We start from the raw sequence: 22,037 nt of genomic DNA, 5'->3' as shown, positions 1-22,037 counted from the left end.
ATTTCAAAAATGTCACCATACATCTCAGTTTTTGCTGATTTTTATACAGTTGAGAGTACTTAGTAAAACAAGAAGTTCTTGAAAATTTTAGCTTCTAGCTCCAAGAGGATCCTGAAATATGATCATTTTACTTTCAACTGATCTTGGCCAGGCCCCTCTTGACCTCTCAAAATTGAGACCTTTGTTTAAAGGTTCCAAGTCACATAGCTTTAAAAATATTTGATGTTTTGACTTAAAAATTTTTACCCGGCTATTTTTAGGGTTGAAGAATCCAATGAAATAATCAATATTATAAAAATATATTTTTAAGTACCTGTAATTATCAACTTAAATAAATTTAGGCAATTTTTTATATACCTGATTTTGATGCTCAAGAAACCCGCGTGGCCTTGATGATATCAAAAAAAAAAAATTTTACACATTATTCTAAATTTTATGATCTTTCAGAAAACATAAGAATTTTGATCTGCAAGTATATGGATTTCCATATATGGATAGTGGGGCACAGGCCCCACCTTTTTGTAGCGGAATCTTGCAATACATTTTCCACTACCTTTCAGACTAGCTAGAGCTATCAAAATTTCTGTATTTATATAGTGTCAATAAACTAGCATTTTAAAGTTAAAAAAGGGCCCAAGACACTAGGGGAGGGAGCTGGGGGCATGTGCCCCACTTTTTTGAGCAGAATCTTGAGATGGATTTTTCACTATCTTCTAGACAAGCTGCAGCTCTGAAACTTTCAGCATTTGTGTAGTCCTGATGAACATGCGTTAAAATTGTTTCAGGTCAGACGACCGGATGGTCCATGGGGATGGGGCACCTGGGACTATGCCCCACTTTTTTTCTCAAAAAAAATTTTTTTTTTTTTGAACACATAAATGTGTCTTAAACTTAAGATAACTTTGAAAATATTGTATTAAAATTTTTTTATTGCTTTATACTTGTTTCGTTTTACTTCACTATTTACAAAATAAAATACAAAAAAAAGAAAGTCAAGATAATGTTAAGATTAGCTTAGATGCATCGACGGTCAAAGTATAAAAATGTCCTTTTGTTGTTACAGATGCATCAATTATACAAGTTATGTTGGTAATTGGCACCCAACACTCATCTACTCTAGATGGCCAGAAAAGTTTATTAAAAGGACCATGCGGGTGCATAAATGTTACCATAACATCTTGCTCTATATTATCAATTTCATTGATCATACCAATCCAGTCAAACGCATCATATTTACACATAATGAATTTACCCAATTTCAAGGCATCAATGTTAATTTGCTGATCATTTTGAGAAATTTGAATACCAGAAAAAGAAAAAATGCCTGTTATATGAACATCTTCACTTGTTCGTTTAAAGCTAAAAGTATCTACAGACTCTGGTTTAAATAGATGATAGCTCCTAGTTCCAGGAATTGTTCTACTTAGCTCAAAACGTGTTTTCAAAGTGGTGCGCAATTCTGTCAGTCTTTCTTTTTCAATCTTGAAAAAAATAATCCCATTAATATTGTTAGTACAGTAGTCAAACATTTTGTTACAATTCAATATCTGGTCATTTATGGGCCTTTGTAGACTTGCATTTGTAGTTAATTGTTTTACAGTGCCACCAATACCATCACATGGTGACTTACCATGACTTGTAGCAAAAAAATGTCCACTCTGCATCTATGTCAAAATCATTTTTATGGAGACAGATATTGTAAAGGTTTTTGTGATTTTTATACTGTGCAGTACGACCATCAGAAAAATAAAGAATCTTTGAAATTTTAGGATGATATTCTTTTAAATAGTTAACTATTTGTGTTTGAACTTCATACACAAAACCAGTGTCATGCTTATTATCTTCTGACATGAAGCAAAACGATTTTTCTTCAAGTTGGTCATTTTTGTTTAACAAATAGAGGGCAACAGGGTGTAATGTGCATTGACTTTTGCACCAATGGTAACTTTGGATTTCATCTTGAATCACAAAAGTGAAGTTTTCTGCAAAGTCACCTAAGACAATACAGCAGTCTTTTGCTAAATTTTCCTTTTGTTGCTTTAGGTATCTTGCTTGACATTTTGCAATGTAGGAATGAGCTGTTAACTTGTTTATTGCCTCTGATAACATCAATTTGTATTCTTCCATTGTTGTTGTCTGATAGATCAATGTTGTTCTGTCTGTTTTCTGCCACTGATTGAATGACACCTCCTCGTCATTGTCAATTAGTTGTGCATCCAGAAACTTCTTTAAAGAAACTATACCTGTACAGTTCGGACATCGATGAACCATGCACTCGTTACTTGTCACATCACAAACAACTTTTGTCATCAGATATTTGTAAGTACATTTTATTTGTATAGCATTGGTCAAGAGTATTGCATTTTGATGGAGGGTACATACACAAACAGAATGAGTGCCTGATGCTCCAACAGTTATACACCATTTTGGTCTTAAACTGCAAAACTTAGAAACTCCAATAACTTCTTGAGGATATTTAGTTTTAAAAGAAACGTAAAGTTCTTTAGGATTACATAAAATAAGGCGCTTTTGCATGTGTTGTTTTCTACCAATACTTACGTAATCTTTTTTACCAGGCATTTGTCTAGTAAATTCATCATCATGGTATACATTGTTGACTCTATTTAATGTTATTTCTGAAAATATTTTTCCTTTCTTAGTGCCTGGAACTGAAAAAATCCCACTTTTTTTCTTTAGTTTGTGCGCTTTTTTAATTTGGTATATAGTGACGTTGAAATATCTTGCAGCAAAATTTCTTGACCAAGACTCGGGTGTAAATGTTAACAACTGAATTTTAGTTTTTTGGTCAGAAACAGTTAACTTTTCTTTTATTTCTGCTGTTAGTTTGTCTAGATCATCGTATTTACTTTTGTCAATAATTTTCGTATGAGGAATTTTATGTTTCAGTTCTTCTTCCCTAACATTATATACTTTTGAAATATGCTCTTCATACTTTGACATTGTTTTCATAACTTTTCTTTTAGCAACAGATAACAGTTGATGCTTTAGAATGCCATGAAGTTTTATGGGGGCTACACCTATTGTTTCCAAGCTAACATTTAATGCCTCTCGTGACTTTTCAGAAGTACCACATGAAATAGATTCTTCAAGTTCACAATTATCTTGTTCATGAAATTTACTGATTATAGCATCAAAGCAGCTCTGACAAAGTTGATATCCAGGCACAACATTTGGAAAATTAATTCTCAATTGTTTTGCCTTTTCTAATGTTATTACATGACTCCCTGAAATGAAAAGAACAATTTGATTTTAGTAATTACCTATCAATATGAAAAGTATTTGTACTTATTTCAATATATAATGCATAACCAGAATTTATTTTCATTTTTTAATTTCATTATTCAAAAAAGATTTTACAATAATTTTTTATCAACAATATCTACCTTTGATTGCTTTTCTTTTTGATTTATGCTTGTCCAATAAATTACAACATTTTGTGTGCTTCTTTTCAAAGTGTGTACCAAAAATCTTTGCATGATGAAGGCAGACTGTTAAAATTTTATCACCTGTTATTCCAGATCTCCAATAAAAATTCTTCTCTGGCATCTTCTCTATACCAATCAAATTTTTTTAAATCAATCTTTCTACAATAACTTAGTTTATGACAAGTATCATTTAACTTTTTTCCAAAATCACATGAATCCATTCTTACTGTAACACTAAAAACAATCTGAGATTAATTTAAAATGAGAAACCAATAGTATATAATTTAATGAAAGCAACTTAAGTTTCTTAAAACATTTTAAAAAAGATTATTGAACATAGAATGATCAAAACCAAATGGAACAAATATAAATCACTAATATTTGGGAAGCAATGTTATCAAAGAAATGTTTAAAAATGAAAATCTAAGAAAAAAATTTTAAGGCTAGTTTTAAAGTTATCTTAAATAAGTTTAAAAAAAAAAAAAAATTTTTTTGAGAAAAAAAGTGGGGCATAGTCCCAGGTGCCCCATCCCCATGGACCATCCGGTCGTCTGACCTGAAACAATTTTAACGCATGTTCATCAGGACTACACAAATGCTGAAAGTTTCAGAGCTGCAGCTTGTCTAGAAGATAGTGAAAAATCCATCTCAAGATTCTGCTCAAAAAAGTGGGGCACATGCCCCCAGCTCCCTCCCCTAGTGTCTTGGGCCCTTTTTTAACTTTAAAATGCTAGTTTATTGACACTATATAAATACAGAAATTTTGATAGCTCTAGCTAGTCTGAAAGGTAGTGGAAAATGTATTGCAAGATTCCGCTACAAAAAGGTGGGGCCTGTGCCCCACTATCCATATATGGAAATCCATATACTTGCAGATCAAAATTCTTATGTTTTCTGAAAGATCATAAAATTTAGAATAATGTGTAAAATTTTTTTTTTTTGATATCATCAAGGCCACGCGGGTTTCTTGAGCATCAAAATCAGGTATATAAAAAATTGCCTAAATTTATTTAAGTTGATAATTACAGGTACTTAAAAATATATTTTTATAATATTGATTATTTCATTGGATTCTTCAACCCTAAAAATAGCCGGGTAAAAATTTTTAAGTCAAAACATCAAATATTTTTAAAGCTATGTGACTTGGAACCTTTAAACAAAGGTCTCAATTTTGAGAGGTCAAGAGGGGCCTGGCCAAGATCAGTTGAAAGTAAAATGATCATATTTCAGGATCCTCTTGGAGCTAGAAGCTAAAATTTTCAAGAACTTCTTGTTTTACTAAGTACTCTCAACTGTATAAAAATCAGCAAAAACTGAGATGTATGGTGACATTTTTGAAATTTTCTGGCTCAATTGACATGGAATTTCCCTAATGAAACAATGCCTAGTTGCTTTAAAGATGTATACCCTAATACTCGTGTAATTATAGACTGTACAGAGATTTTTACTGTGATGCCAACTAGTTATCGCACTCAATCAGCAATGTTCTCAAAATATAAACATCATCAAACAGCAAAGGGTTTGATTGGTATTGCACCAAGTGGTGCAATTAAATTTGTTTCTGATTTATATGCAGGAAGATCAAGCGATAAACAGATAACAAATCACTGTGGCATACTAAAATTATTAGAAAAAGGTGATAGTCTGATGGCAGATCGAGGTTTCGATATCGTAAATGACTTACCAAAAGGAATAAGTCTCAACATACCACCATTTCTTGAAGGCGATTTCCAACTTACATTGGAAAAAGAATTAGAAACAAGAAGAATTGCATCTGTGCAAATTCATGTTGAACATGCAATTGCAAGAATCAAAAACTACAAAATATTACAAAACACATTTCCACTTTCAATGGCTGCTGACATGAACAAAATATGGGTCATAGTTTGTTATTTAGTTAATTTTCTACAACCTCTAATAAAAACTGATAGCAAATAATGTAACAAGACAAAATAAGAAAAGTTTTATAAATATTTGGTGAATTTTATTTTACTTTAAATATTTCTGTTGACATAAATTTGAAATAAAAATTTGTTAACTCTGGAAAAATAATTGTATTCCATAATTCCGCATCATAATCTATTGTTTTGATGTGCAATGATTTTTCTGTGTAATCAATTGTTTTAGTTTCTGTTAGTGCCATAATGCCTTGACATTGATAATAATAGGGACGCTTTATTTTTAATTTTGGAACACCATTGTTAAATTTCATATAAAAATTTTTATCTTGACACGCTTCTTCAATTGTTAAATGTTTTTTTGAATAAGGACATTTCACTTCAAGTACTTTTTCAGTGTTAACTACTCCATCAGGGCTACAACCCAACCAAGGGCATTTTGGGTTTATAAAAAACCCACATCGAGTAACACTAAACTTCATTATGCTTTCATATAGTTTTATTGCTATTTCTTCATTATCCTTTCCCCACATACAACTTTCTCCTACTTTGATACTTTTAGTTTGTAAAGCTTTTTTTAAAATGGATGTTGGGTAAATTTTTTTCCACCTATTTATTAGATTACCAAAATTTGAAGATGTCAATCGTTTGCATCTTTCTTGATACCATAATGTACTTTCAGATTGTTTAACTGTATTGACTTCAATATTTTTAGCTTCCTCAATGTCAACAATTAAATGCAATTCTACAAATGCTTTTTGTTCAGAGGTCAAACAACTAAAATCAATCATATTATTTAACTTGTCAAATAGAGTAATAATAATAATAATCAATCTGTCATCTTTTTTACTAAAACATTCTGCAATATCATGTTCTACAAATGTTGACAGAGATGAATTGTAAAAGGAACATGCTTGAAAGTCATTATCACAAATTATTGAAGATATATATGAATGGTATTTACGTGTTCCTGAAGCTAAAGGTCTTTTTCGGGTACTTTTTTTGTCTTTAAAAGTATCAGCTTTTTCAAAATTTAAGTTTGAAAACAAAATTGCTTTAGAGTTGGATGATTCACCTGGCACATGCCATATCTGTAAAACATCAGTACATGTTTCGGTTTCTGGGACCACTTTAATGTCTAACTCTTTATAGTCAACTAGTTGATATAGTGATGCAGCAACATGCTTACAACAGCCCCCTGCACCAGCTTTACAATGGTATTTGGCATAAAGTATTTCACCAGTAGACTGGCACAAGTGTATAAAAACTTCGTATTGTTTACGTTTCATAGAAGCAGCAACATTAGACTTAACAATAAACAAATTTATGGAAGCTTTTACATTTGCTTTAACAGATACATTTTTGACGTAATTTTCTTTAAACAACCGATAGCCAAGTGTTTGGTGCTTATTGGCTCCTCTTTTACAATTATCAATATATATAGTATCATTAACAAGGTATTTCTTAATAAAATTGTGAGATATATTTGGTAAAAGTGAAATGTCTCTTGACCAAGTTGATATACTCTTGTTTATAGATTCTTCTTCATCAACAGCAATAAGTTCATCATGCTTAAGTTCCCGAAAAACAGCTTTAGATGCCTGACAAGAGTTCTGAAAAGTTAGCAGTAAAAGAACTCATCATTAAAATAATATTTAATTCCAAATGCTTTAATCGGATTGTTTTGATTTAAATGAATACAACTACCACAATGCATTGCGCATTTGCCGATTTATGGGAAAGGTCCGTTTTTTTTACGAAAAAAAGTTCGTAAACTCGAAGAATTTATCGCTGTTTGTATTTTTTTCGGTCATTACTATAAAGCATAAAACGTATACGTCACTAAAACTCACGTACTTTTTTTATTTGTAATACGTCATTGAAAACAACAATTTTTTTAAAATTTTTATTAAGTAGGCCTACTTAATAAATTTTATTAGTTATTAAGTAGGCTGTGCTGCCTATTCTATTTTTATAAATATTTTTACATTCTAGTATTTGGTGTTTAAAAAAACTGTGTAAAATTAAAATAGGAACATGATTTAATTTTTTCGGATGAAGACTTAGATTTCGAAGTTGCAGAAAATGAGCTTCGCCACCGATTGCCTCGAGAGGTTGGTGTTTAAAACATCACTTAAAATTACTAAATTTTGATGTTTTTTTTAATGACTTTTTATCGAATAAAATCAGAAATCATAATAAATAGGCGCAGAAATTACATTTTTGTTTTGTTCTTCAATTTCATTTTAGTTTAAATGGCCGCTTTTTTAACGAAGATGTTTCTGACAACGTTTTTCGAGAGCAGTATCGAGTCCCAAGAGCTGTATTAGATTTTTAGAAACTAGGCTTAAAGATGATTTGCAACATTACACTAAGCGAAATAAAAGCATTTCAGTATGTTTCCAGATAATATATTTCTTCATTTTATTGGCACAAATGTCTTTTTTCATGTTCTCAGAGATTGTCATGGAATCTCTACCAACACAATTTATCGTATTATACACAGTGTAGGAGAAGCTATTTTCAATGTTAGTGTATTAAGTTAATAAAACTATTGAAAGTATATATATATATTATATATATATATATATATATATAAATATATATATATATATATATATATATATATATATATATATATATATATATATATATATATATATATATATATATATATATATATATAAAATTGGTATATACTATACATTACATCATTTTATCATTGTTAATTTTATATATTGTAATATATCTCTGCTGTTGCTACTGTTTTTGAATATAATGACTAAATTGCCATTATCATAACCCTTGATATATATCATTAGCACTATTAGTAGTTTACTTCACATTAGTTTATAACTATTTGTGTGTAAACTTGAATGTAAAATCTTTAGTTAGAAATATATGATTGATTGATTACATACTTATATTATGTTAATATATGCTATATATTACATACTTATACTAAAACATCACTTGTATATACATATATATATATATATATATATATATATATATATATATATATATATATATATATATATATACATGTAATTATACATATTTTTATTTAAATAGTTTGCTAATTAAAACATACTAAGTTCCCAAGAAGAATCTCTTTGTTTTCTCTGATATTTATTGCTAGTATCATTTTAAGTTCTTTAGACAGCATTTTATTTTGTTGTGTATTTGTGTATTATTTTGTTGTGTATTTGTGTATTATATGGCATATTTGTCGACACAACAAGGAACTGAATAATCGATTAAATGCATATTTTAAGTAATTAGTTTATTTTGGAGTTACTAAAATCCTTTTCAGTTTTATCTATAAAATATCTACATAAAAACACAAACAAAGAATGTTCAATGATTTTGAAGCGCTAACGTTGCACAGTGGAAAATTGTAGAGCAACAGCATATCATAAATGTTTTTTACTAATGTCGGTACTATCATTATATTTCAATTTTATTTAATAGTTTAATAGTCAATCATTACTATAATGCAGGAATTTCACATAATTTTATGTAAAAATAAAAGATTTGAAGCCCTACTGTTTATTACTTTTGCGGATGTTCATTTCAAACCTGTTCGCTTCATCACTTTAAAAGTGAATTTTCTATAAAACTTTCTAGGAATAAGTATAAAGTATTATACATTTTTGAAAAGCTCATGTTATGGAGATTTTAAGAAAATTATACATTTTTACTTATATGGTTCAGTTTAGGAGTAATTATTTGAACAATAAAATAAATGAAAAAAAATAATATTCTTCAAGTTCACTGAGACTTTTGGTAGTTACCCACGCTTCCCCACGCTTTACATTTAATGTAGTATTGTAGCCTAGGTGTTTATTAAAAACATGTATAAGAATGAGTTGCAGAAACGTGCGGTTTCCGAAATTATCGAGAAAAGAGTGATAAAAGTAAAAAAACAGAAAACCGCTTTTTATCGTGGTTTCAAATTTTGTTCATTTATAACAATAGCTTGGTATATTTTTTTAAATTTATTATCAATTTTTTATTGATACCATGGCATTCTTTTATTTTTGCACTCATTTTGTGGTGAATGTACACCGCCAATATATAAAGAGTTGAAACATTTATATCAGTATAAGAAACTCACAGTGGAAATTAAACCGACTCGTTTGACTATTGAATATTACTTAAGTTACTTTTGTGACTTGTTAAAATGACACCTTTTAAGTGTTTGAAATGTAAATTATTGCTTTCCTATATTGATGGAGGAATGACAGTTGAGGCACTGTCAACAATTTTAAAAGAAAATTATCAACTTTCTGAGGACAACTTGTGTTTCATCATTAGTGGTATTTAAAGGCACATTATTCCGTCTTTTAATAAACGATGGATACTGGCGTCACGGAAAAAGGAAGCTTTTTTATCTAAGAACAGTGATTGGTTGGATATTGTGTATCTTTACCTAACTCAGAAGAGGCAATTACCGACTCCACGCCATCTACTTCTTTTGAAAAACGCGGAAGGCCGTGCGTGTCTTATGGAGATTCGTCAGAATCCAGCAAAAAAAGAAAAAATTCCATGTTACTTAAGGAATATGGATTCGAGCATATCTTTAATACATATCTTCAGGCGTTGCATTCAATAGGAGAAGAAGCAGAAGCAAAACTTGTGGAATCATTAAGGATTGCTGATAAAGACAAAAAAAAATTAACATCGAGTTTTATGGAAAACGCAAGCCAGAAAAATATGCTAACTGATGAAGAAGCACTCAGCGTGTTTATTGATTTAGATTTAACAAAAGCACAATATTTGTATATGAGGAAGGTGACAAATGAACGAAACTGTTCCATATTCCCACCATATTGTAAAATTCAAGAAATTAAACAGACCTGCTATCCACCATCTTCTGCAATAGAAATTACGAACACACATGCGAAAATTCTGGAACTGCAAGATTTATTGGATCACACTGTAGCTAGAATTTTGACCATAGATTCTCTGTACAGTATTGAATTCAAGCATTTACTTTCATATAGTAAATGGGGCTGTGATGGTTCCTCTGGCCAAAGCCAATACAAGCAGAAACTTCCAGAGGAATCTGAACTTATTTCTTATGCAAATTTGTTTACTAGTTCTTTGGTGCCTATCAAACTAATTGATAAAGTAACTGGCGCAGTTGTTTGGCAAAATCCGGCACCTTCATATGTTCGTTTTTGTCGACCTATATGCATTGAATTTTGCAAAGAGACTTCCAAGAAAACTAAAGCCATTGTAGATGAAGTAAAGAGCCAAATAAACTCTTTGCGTGAAATGTGCAAGAGCTTGATGAAGATACTCTGCAGCTTTTGAAAGTCAACGAACTGATTTCAGGAACTGAAAGTCCCTATGTAGTTATGATATAGTACCTTTAAGGTGGTACCAGGGTAAAAAACGGCTATTTTTGATAAAATTTTGAAAAATACCAAAATTAATGTTTTGAATTCTTAAATCTACCTATTTCAATATGCGTTTTGCAAAAAGTCAAAAATCTTCTTAATTTTAATCAAACTTGGCCTTTTTTTAAAGAGCAGTTTGGTTCTTGCTTCATAACAACGACCTTAGAAACGCTTTTTATCTCGCTAAATCTCAATTTTTCAGAAAAAATAACTTTTCATAGAAAATAGATAATGGGCTGAAATTTTGCAGATTTAAAGATGAACATATTACGAATGTTGTCTATGAAGCAAATTTTTGTTATTTTTTATTTAAAACTCATTTTTATCATGCTTTTGTCCCAAACTTCCCTTAATTTTATATCTTAAAGTTCGAATGTCAACCTGGTAAAATTTAAAATGTTTTAAAAAATTCTGTTTCATAGACAACATTCTAAATACATTAAAGAATTCATGTTCAAATTTTCAAGCAGTTTTGACTCTTTTTGAGTTAGTTATATTAGATGAAAGAATAAGAAGGTTTGGGGGTAAAATAACACTAATTATGCGCATAATTAATGACGTTATCACTAAATTTTTTTTTTTTGGCTACTGTTTTATATATTTTTTTTGTTCATTAATAGAAAAGAGCTAAAGTCTATTAATAGTTTTCAATTTCTTGTTAAAAAGTTACCTTTACCCTGGTACCACCTTAATATACCTATACATTATTTCATAAAAACAACTATTTAAAAATTGTTATTAAGAAACTGTCTTAAATATTTCTATAATTAGTAGGTAAGCACTTTATGTATTTTTCGTAGTTTTTAATAGTTTTAAGGTATTTTCATATATTTGTAAAGCATTGTGTTAAAGTGTAAATTAACTAACTGCCAATTTTGAAGTTTTTGATTTTTATTTATTTATTTTTAATATTGTATTACAAAAAATTCTTATAAAGAGTATTTCACAAGAAGCGTCATATACTACTTTACATTTGTGCAAAGTTTCAAATCTCTATTTTTAGTAACAAAAGTTATCGATTTTTGGTCCGAAACACACCTTTATTTTCCACTGTGCGCCGTAAGGCGTTAAAAAAGTTTTAACGATTTTGCGCATGCGCAGATTTCACATTTAATAAACTTTTTTAACGACTAACTTTTTTAACGCAACACCGGTGTTTTTGTTTACAAATTGAATCCGCCATTTGTAATAAGGGCAAAAACTATATCCGACGTGCGAAATAAAAGTTAAAAATGAACGTTTTTGCCCGAATTAGAAATGGCTCCCACGGCTTCACATTTCGGATCGAAGTTAGACATCTAGTATATATAATATATCATTGTTTTTAAGTTACGATATACACTATGGCTGATGATTGCCGAAAGGTATGAAACTCAGAGTTCCATAAAAAGGTGTTTTTATTCATTTTATACAAATATATTTATATATATATATATATATATATATATATATATATATATATATATATATATATATATATATATATATATATATATATATATATATATATAGAAATACATGATGATAATGTTTCAAGAAGTTATCTTATTTGATAAGACGAATGAATTGGTTTTAAAATGCAGGCATAGAAACAAATTTCTTCTTTCCAAATTTGACACTGGCGACTAGGCCTAAATTCTTTCTTTCTTTCTTTCTTTTTTTCTTTCTTTTTTTCTTTTCTTTCTTTATTTCTTTCTTTATTTTTTTTCTTTTCTTTCTTTCTTTTCTTTTTTTCTTTTCTATCTTTCTTTTCTTTTGTTCTTTCTATATTTCCTTTTGTTCTTCTTATATTTCTTTTGTTCTTTCTATATTTCCTTTTGTTCTTCCTATATTCCCTCTCTTTCTATTATGATGTCAGAGCACGCAACAGTAATTTTTGTAATTTTGTAACGGTTTTTACATTTTTGATTTGTATTTCATGGCTGATGATTGCCATTAGGCATGAAACTTTATGTACCATACATAGTTGTTGTTTCTTTGTTTATATATATATATATATATATATATATATATATATATATATATATATATATATATATATATATATATATATATATATACAAATTTAAATTTAATCTACAACAAATAATAAAAAAAATAAAATAGTATTAAGTAGTAATAGTAAAAGTATTTCTTATTACTAATCATTTGTTTAATTGCAGCACTTTATTTCTATTTTATTTTTTGTTTGGCTGGTATAATTTGAAAATTCATTTAAAGTTTTCCATTTGTCTGTGGGAAAACTTATATCATTAGTATATTAATACTTATTACTAGTTAACTAATTTCATTTAGGTTGTTCGAATGGACTTAATTAAAGGTCCAGTTGTATATGGAGAAAATGTTGTTGTACAGTGGTCATCAAGTTATTTCAATGCAATGTTGCAGAACCAGGCATTAAAGTCTGGTTCTCCTACTTAGAAAAATTATGAGGCAAAGGTCTTAAAATCGGGGGTAAGCAGAATTTAGGATATATATACATTTATATGCACGTGTAAAATTTCCATTTTTTTTAATGAAACAAGTATTATACTATTTTATATTTTTTAAATAATTAAGATGATTCGGAGGAGTTAAACAATCAAGCAAACACCCTTGTAAAAGTTGTTCCACCATTACCAAATCAGATAACTTTAATGGTGTGGTTATGATGAACATTTTAAAAAACTGTTTTTTATAAATGTTAAATACCATTTAAAAATATTTCATTCAAATTCATCAGCTTGTTTTAGAAATATGATTGTAAAAGTTGTGCAAAAGCTAAAGGATTGCGTGTTGAAGAAAACATTGAAGTTATTGAAAACATTGTTCATGTGTTGTATATTGTAAATACTTTTAACTTTAGCTAGTTAAATTCAGTATTCCTTTATGTTCTTATTTTAGAATGCAGATAAAGTTGCTTTAGAAATTAAACTTGATGAACTTATTCAATGGAGTTTTGCAGTTAAACAATCATATACCAAAATTGACATCATATACCAAAATTGACAAAAAGTCTTTCCTCTAACTCAAATCAATATGCAAGTGAGTTCAATGTAACTCAAAGTTTTCATTCATCTTTTCAGAAGTGGAAGGCACCCAGCATTTTATATGGGTCTAGTAGAGCAACCTCTCACACTCTTAACTCTTTTGATATGTCTGATCAACTTAATCATTCATTTAGCATTACAAATAGTAATGCTAAATGTTTTCTTTCTAAATCAAATCTTACTGAAACGCATACCAATCTGGAAAGAACCAAATACCCAGATGGATCTAGTAGATTAAGAATTTTCATGTTACAAAATTTATCTATTTCTTTATTTATATGTTTAATTATATAAATTTTATTCATAGTACTTTTACTTTGTAATTTAGAAACAATTAGTGCCAGGTCACAAAATATACATTGACCATGTAAAATTCAGCAAATGTAACAAATCGCATGGTACAAATAAATTTGTACACGATCTTTTGGTGTCATTGGTGGGAAACACAGACTAAGAAGTGTCAGTTTTTCTAGCAAGCAAAGTAATGCTCACTCTGACTAAGTAGCAAAACCCAAAATTTGTCAAGACCTTGTTGATGTTGTTGTTGGTAAATAGTTATAGCATTTGAATTTCTTCATTAAGCAGAAGAAATCAATAACTCTTTGATTTCAATAACTTGAACTCTTTGTATTTTTAGCCTTTTCCTATCAAATACCGGGTGTGTCGTCAAAGGATATGTGAACAGCAGTCAAATTGAAATTAAATATTGTGTTGGAAATTAAGAAGAGTTAAAATATGAAAGATGTTATACGAATGTACATAGTGTATTTCTGTCTTTTTTGATTCTTTAATATATAGTCTTTTGTTTTAAAAGTTTATAAATGCACTTTTTCTTGTTTTCTCTCCCAATTGCAAATATTCCTCATATGTAATATACAGATGGTTTATAGAATATCATAAAAAATCTATGAAATTGGTATAAGAAGTATATTATTTATGCAATATATAATATAGACTATAATCGATGGAATATATCCCATCGATTCTATAGACCATCTAAATGATAATAGAAAATATTTTCTATACACTCTCGAAAAATGCGATCTATAGAAACTTCTATAGACTTTCTGTAGTTAAATTTCTATAGGCCTATAGAAAATAATATTGATCTTTTCTATAGAAATTTCTATAGACTTTCAATTGCATATTCTATAGACTTTTAGTAGTTGAATTTCTATAGAGAATATGTTACAAAAGCCTATAGAAAAAAGGATTGATTTTTTGTATAGAAAATCTATACAAATTTTGTCCTGGGTGCTGATCTAAACCCAATTAGTATCAGCTCATTTGTTTTTAGTTTGCTCTTGCATTTTTGTTTATTTATTGCTGTGAAGGCTACATATTAGATGATAGTACAGTTTACTAAGATATTTCATATATACTGTGTGTTTAATATTATTTTTTGTTTTTTAAAGAGCGAAACTTCTAACTTACGTTTTTTTTTTTTTTTCTTTTGTATTATTATTTTTATTGTTATTTAAGTAATAAAATGGGTAAAATCCCACTACTGGAACAAAAAAAACTTATCGTGCTTCATGAAGGTTATTCTCAACGACAAATTGTCTAAAAAACAAAATATTCAAGGACAGCCATTAGAGAAATTATAAAGAATTAAAAACACGGAATCTCTTGAGTATAAAATTTGAAGTGGAAAACCTCCAAAGCTTTCAAAACATAACATAAAGTATTTTAAAAATGTGCCTCTGCGATATCGGAAAAAAACCTCCAGTGAACTAGCCCTAGACATTCAGGCTGCGACTGGGAAAAATGTTTCCTCATCTTGCATTTGACAACACTTGCTAAAAGCTGGGTTAAGAGGGTGTGTTGCAGTTCGAAAGCCTTTACTACGTCGTGGCAATAAAGAAAAAAGACTTAAATATGCAAAATAACAAAATAATTGGACGCAAGGAATGTTAAACCGTGTACAATACAGAGATGAATCAAAATTTGAATTGTTTGGTAGCAGAAGACGACAGTATGTAAGAAGAAGGGCAGGAGAGGCTTATTGCCCTGATTTTCTACATCCAAGCATGGGGGAGGTTCTGTTTTAGTTTGGGGTTGTATTTCATCATCTGGAGTAAGTGATTTAATCAGAATTGATGGCAAACTGACAAGAGAACAGTATAAAGAAATTTTAAGACATCATGCAATACCATCTGGAATGAGACTAATTGGTAATAGTTTCATTCTACAGCAAGACAATGATCCCAAACATTGTTCCCGAGTGGCCAAAAAATATTTACAGGACATGTGTGAGGAGGGAGTTCTCGAAGTAATGAACTGGCTGTCTCAATGTCCAGATTTGAACATTATTGAACCTGTTTGGGATTATTTGGATAAAAATATGACTGAATATAAACCCAAAAATGTCAAAGAATGTTTTCGAATCTTGTTAAATAACATACACAAAATTATAAGGTTTTCAAACTCGTTAAATATAATGTAAACAAATTTATACGATTTTCATAACCGTAAAATTTTGCGGCTCTCATCATCGTTTTAATTAAGTTTTAACAACTTTTAAAGGTTTTCAAAGTCAATTGAATTTAAAGTTACGACTTTTTACGAGAGTGGGCCAATATTCCAGAAAATTTCATTATAAATTTATATGAATCAATTCCCAGGAGATTCGCTTCTGTGATCAACGCAAAAGGCGGACATACGAAGTATAAGTTGTTCTTTCTTTTTGTATGATGTTTTATCAAGTTATTTCTAGATATTTTTAAACCTGATTTTTTTTACTTTATAATTCCTTTAGATTTTTACGATAAAATCAAAAATAATTATAAACTTATGGTGGGCTAAACAGTGATAAAACAATCGAGTTACGGTTTTCAATATCGTTTGTTTTTTGTTCGACTTTGAAAGCCGTCAGTTAAGCGAAGTTTCTTAAATTAAATGAAGTCGAAATTCGTTAAACTTCGAAAAAAAGTTAGTTAAACGATGTCGAAACCCGTTAAAAACTACGAAAAAAAGTTAATTAAACTTGGGTTAGGACTATTATAATTGTAATTGTAAAAATTAAATGCAATTACACATTACAATTTAATAATATTGTATTGTAATATTACAGAAACAATAAAAAAATTTTATTTTGGTATTGTATTTATGAATTAAAATTACAATAACTATTGTATTGTTTTTATGAAAACAATTACAATAACCATTGTAGTGTATTACTTTACATTAAAGTTGAAAAGCTAACGTATTTTAACGTATTTATATTCATCTCTGACGAACTTACTATTATTTTTGCTATTTTTTATTTACGGATTTGAAATATATTGCAAGTTTTATTTTTTACATATTTAGATTTCGCATCACCTATCTTGTTATGTATTTCTAAGCTCTAAATGGCCGCAAAATATTGCCTGTCTGATGATAGCCTTACTATTTAAAGTTGCCCAATTTACCATTCTGGCACCCCTTCCCCCTCCCATTATGTTTCAGTAAAATTGAATCAATCTTTAAATATTAGTTGTACCATATTTTAAGGGTACAAGGGTATATAGTCGGCAACTGGACTATTAAAACATTTTATTAAATTTTGACAATAAAATAATTTTTTTTATTACAATAGCAATATATTGTTATTGTATTACAAAGACGAATTACAATACAATATTCATTTTTATTGTAGTGGGTCATTACAATACATTTTTTTTAGATGTTGTTATTGTTTTAAGAAGATTAATTGCAATACAATATTTATTGTTATTGTATTACAGAATTACAATAGTTGTAAATCACAAGTATTGTTATTGTTTCTAAATTAAGTTAATACAATAACAATAATTATTGTTACTGTTATTGTTTTCATTACAATTACAATAGTCCTAACCCTAAATTAAACGATGTCGAAAGCCGTAAAAAGTTGTAGCTTTAACTTTAACTCGACTTTGAAAACCTTTAAAAGTAGTTAAGACTTAATTAAAACGATGTTGAAAGCCGTAAAAAGTCGTAACTTTAAATTCAATTGACTTTGAAAACCTTTAAAAGTTGTTAAAACTTAATTAAAACGATGATGAGAGCCGCAAAATGTTGTAAATCAAAATTTTACGGTTATAAAAATCGTATAAATTTGTTTACATTATATTTAACGAGTTTGAAAACCTTATAATTTTGTGTATATTTATTTAACAAGATTTAAATATTGTAAAACATCAAACAAATATGCCAAAGACCCATCGCTCGCTGGTTTGGCAGTACTTCCTGAAGGAATACAGAGGAGATAAGGCCTATGGTGTGTGCAATATCTGCAAGAAGGACCTAAAAATGATTTCTGGTTCAACATCGACCCTTAGTGGTCACCTGCGATCCAACCATAAGAATGAGTACATCGAAATGTGTCAGAATCAAAACATACAGAATGAGGTAGAAGCTGCCAAGAAGGACAAAGTTGAAGAGGCAGAAGATGAATTGGAAAAATTGGCGCTGGTAACTTTATATAATGGATCTTACGATGCGATGTAGCGAAGTTATATAAATTCATGCCAAATTTATATGATTTTTTATTGATGTAAACAGCGAAATCCGAAGTTAATTCAATGTTAACAAATGTATGCGATTTTTTTAGGTCACAGGAAAAGAAAAATGTTTCTAAGTCAGAAAGGACCTGTACTATCTAACACAGAGCACCACTCAACTTCGTGGTGACATGGAACTCATGATTTATCTTGCAACTGACAATCAGCCTTTCTCCATGTGTGACTCTATCCCATTCCAAAGACTCCTTGCCAACTTTGACTCGAGGTTTAAGGTTCAAAGTGGTGCCTGCATGCTCGCTTCAAGTTACCTCTCCTCTATAGGAATCTGCAGATGGCCATGAAGAACATGTTTGACTAGGAGCTTCCTCATTGTGACCGAGTTGCAATCAGCACTGACATCTGGACCTCACGCAACAACGACCCATTCATGGCGGTGACTCTTCATTACATCACCAAAGAGTTTGTTCTACGAAAGGTAACTGTTGGAGTTGTTCCATTCCCAGGTAAGCACACTGGTCAGAACATTGCTACTCAGTTGGACCACTTGGTTAAAAGTTTTGAATCACTCAAAATGGTCAAGAAGCGGGTTGTTGTTGTGTGTGATCAAGCTTCAGATGTAAAAGCTGCACTGAGGAAGTCAGAGACTATGGCTGATCTTGAAAATGGTTCAATCACATGCATTGACCACAAGCTTAACATGGCCCTGGAAAGGACTGTCAACAAACAGCCTGATATCAAGACTGCTATTGATGCATGCAGGACAATCTTCCCCCGAGTCCATCAGTCTCCTCTTGCTGAAGGGTTATTGAAAAAGAAGTGCCTCGAGATTTATGATAATATCTTTAACTTTTAAAGTTGATACGAATACGAAGTTTTCTAAGTGTTTACGATTTTATGCAAAGTTTTTTGAGAAAATTTATTTTAGTTTTTGCTTCAGTACCCTACAGAAGGATCAGTGCTCCTTGTGCTGCCAGATGGAACTCTGTCCAGATGATGCTCTTAGAAATCGACCATCTCCGGAGTGTGGTGTGTGCTCTCCGGGCTGACAAAAAGGAATGAACCTCACCCATTCCTACAGATGAACAATTAGAGCTGGTTGCAACCATTCTGCCACTCCTGACCACATGCCGAGTCATCTCTGAGTCAATGTCGAGTGGTAAGAAAATTACAATGGATAGAGCACTGACAGCCATTGTTCATCTTAAGGATAGATGTGCTTTTCTGAGGGTCAAAGAAATAAGAAAGAATAGTGTCACTGGAGTAGGTCCTTTCATGGTTGAGCTCATTGTAGAACTCGAGAAACGATTCCCAAGAGGAGGATGTGACATCAGGCCTTATGCTGTAGGCTGCCTGCTACACCCCTTCTTGAAAGGCCAACAACTGCACGCTTATGGTGTCAGGGATAAGATTTTTGACAAGTTTTGACAACAACACGACAAGTTTGACAATTCAAGACAAGTTTGACGACAAGTTTGACAATTCAAGACAACAGCAGACTGGATGTCAAACCAGCAAGTACAATCAATGTCTCAGATGAGATCACCCGTGAGCTTCTTGAAGATTATGGTGAGACTGAATTCTGAAAGGCAGCAGCAAAGGTAATAGCTATTAAGTATAATATAAAATAAATTTCTTTAAAATTAGTTAAATATACTTCTACTAATCTTAATGCAATCGAACAAACAAAGTCATTAAAATTTTAATTTGAGGATACGATGCCATACGGGGGAGAGGGGGGCGGTTCAAAGTTAAACAAACCGATTAAAGAAAGCAAAGTTATACGAAGTTTACTAAACGTTTAACTTCCTTCCTTTTAGACTGTGTCCAGCCAACTCAGGCAGACAAACGCTTCAGCTGAGGGTCCTCCGATTTCCGTTTAGTGGGCAAAATTCAGAGAAACAACTGTGATAGATTTGAAGGTTGATGTTCTTAACTGGTGGAGGACACATCGCAAAGAGATGCCCAACTTGGCAGGACTTGCACGGGAGTATTATTGCCTGTCAGTCTCAAGTGCCTCAAGTGAGCTGGCCTTTTGTGAAGCTGGACAGGTGTTTCACGAATAGAGATGCAGTTTTTCTCCAAAAACCACTGAGAAGTTGGTCTTCATCAACGAGAACTTCGATCTCTTAAACTCTTTTGTACCAGTTTGGGAATACCGCTCCATGGAAGAGCAAATGGCAGCTAGACCTGCTACAGACAGAAATCAAAATGATGATGATGATGATGATGATGATGATGATGATGATGATGATGATGATGATGATGATGATGATGATGATGATGATGATGATGATACCGCCACATTAAAAATGAAATCTCTCTAGTATTGTTGAACTGGAAAGGTGAGACAGACATCATTTAGGCTCCTAAGGCCAGGAACTTGCACAAAAAAATGAGATCTAAAGACTGGAAGCGGAAAACTAAATAATCTTTACTAGGGAAGCACGCTAGCATTATTTTAGATTTGGTAATCGATAGTTATGCAAATAATTTTTTCACATGTTTAAGGAATTGAATTTTTGAAATCTAGAATGATTATTAAATAAATGAAAGGGTTTTAGCATATCTTTTGTATATTCTGTATTTCTGTAATGTTACTGTAGTTTAAACTTCAAATTTTTATTATTAAGAAATAGAAGGGCAGAGATTGCTAGCACATACCAAACCAGTTATCACTTCACTTTACTTTATATCGATGTCTTTGAACCTAGGTAGCTTCTCATCAATTGTGATTTTTTTAAAACCTAAGGGATAGAGTAGGAGTCTAGGAGAATAGAAGGGAAAAGCATAACAACACTAGTACAGCCACAGCTTAAAATATGGTTTATCACTTCACTTCACTTTAAAATTTTTGCTTATAGAATTTGAAGTTGAAGTCATTGAGCTTAAAACCTGAACGAAGTCACGCGATGTTCTTTTGTTTACTTTTTGTATGCACTCGTTTTGTTTACTTAAACGATTTCGAAGACAGTTAATTTTTTGGAAGCGAATTTGAAAACCGTTAGAAACTTAAAAAAATTTTAAAACACGCCATTTTCGAATCTACACAACTTTTTACGATTTTGAATACGGCGAAAAAACACTTTATTTGAACTAATACGATTTTGAAAACCGTCAAATTAAAATTCATACAACTTTTTACGATTTTGAAAACCGCAAAAATATATTTTATTCGATATAATACGATTTTGAAAACCGTTTAATTTTATACAACTTTTAACGATTTCGAAACACGTTCACACACAACTTTTAGCGACGTCGAAGCTTCGACTTCGACTTCGAAACACATCGACCTCGATTGTTTTATCTCTAGGGTTAAAACTTATTCACAGTACTGTATATCTATATATAAACGGTAGGTCAACGCCCGTTGTTTCTTATTGAACATTTGACGTAAACGTTCAAGAGCTGTCAAAATAACGTTTGCAGTGAACGTCAAAACAACGTTCGCTGTCTGTTAGTTGAACGTTTAAGAACTGTAAATCGGATTTCACAAAAGTTGGTTCACGTAACGTTTGCAGCGAACGATAAACGAACCCAAACGAACGTTATGACAACGTTTCAGGAACGGTAATTGTTAGCTTGGACGATTTTGGCCACTATCCTCGAGCCGTCTTGAAAGTCTTGGTCCTCTTGGATCCCTTACTCATTTTTTGTTGTATCCTATCAGGCTGAGCAAAAAAATGGCCAAGGACATCAAGGTATTCACTGTTAAGTACCGAAATTGGCGACAAATGCACAGAAATGATTAGAATTTGCTTTTAATGTC

The 22,037-nt window shown here is 30.7% G+C and overlaps 1 protein-coding gene, 1 long non-coding RNA gene and 2 pseudogenes across 5 annotated transcripts; 2 read left to right on the top strand and 2 right to left on the bottom strand.

Moving 5' to 3' along the window:
* Positions 1-992: 992 nt before the first annotated feature.
* LOC145193244 (uncharacterized) lies at positions 993-3,667 on the bottom strand (annotated as a pseudogene).
* A 714-nt stretch (positions 3,668-4,381) lies between these two features.
* LOC145188714 (uncharacterized) lies at positions 4,382-5,597 on the top strand. The gene has a single exon (XM_080065189.2). The coding sequence runs from the start codon at positions 4,827-4,829 to the stop codon at positions 5,382-5,384; it is 558 nt and encodes a 185-aa protein (XP_079921315.2). The 5' UTR covers positions 4,382-4,826; the 3' UTR covers positions 5,385-5,597.
* On the bottom strand, positions 5,408-6,981 carry LOC145195605 (uncharacterized; annotated as a pseudogene).
* Positions 6,982-11,936: 4,955 nt separating this feature from the next.
* LOC149881883 (uncharacterized) lies at positions 11,937-14,603 on the top strand. Of its 4 annotated transcripts, XR_016444731.1 has the most exons (5): positions 11,937-12,116; positions 13,048-13,206; positions 13,636-13,776; positions 14,110-14,328; positions 14,419-14,603. It is a non-coding gene; the product is annotated as an uncharacterized LOC149881883 (long non-coding RNA). The 4 variants fall into 4 exon arrangements; XR_016444730.1 differs by lacking the exon at positions 13,636-13,776; XR_016444729.1 differs by having other exon boundaries at positions 13,048-13,776.
* Positions 14,604-22,037: the final 7,434 nt, after the last annotated feature.

This window comes from Hydra viridissima, unplaced genomic scaffold (genome assembly GCF_058129835.1).
Source record: "Hydra viridissima isolate aposymbiotic clone 2 unplaced genomic scaffold, HvirCarnegie_v1 scaffold_11, whole genome shotgun sequence".
In the NCBI taxonomy this organism is placed as follows: domain Eukaryota; kingdom Metazoa; phylum Cnidaria; class Hydrozoa; order Anthoathecata; family Hydridae; genus Hydra; species Hydra viridissima.
This window is presented reverse-complemented; position numbering and strand designations above follow the sequence as displayed.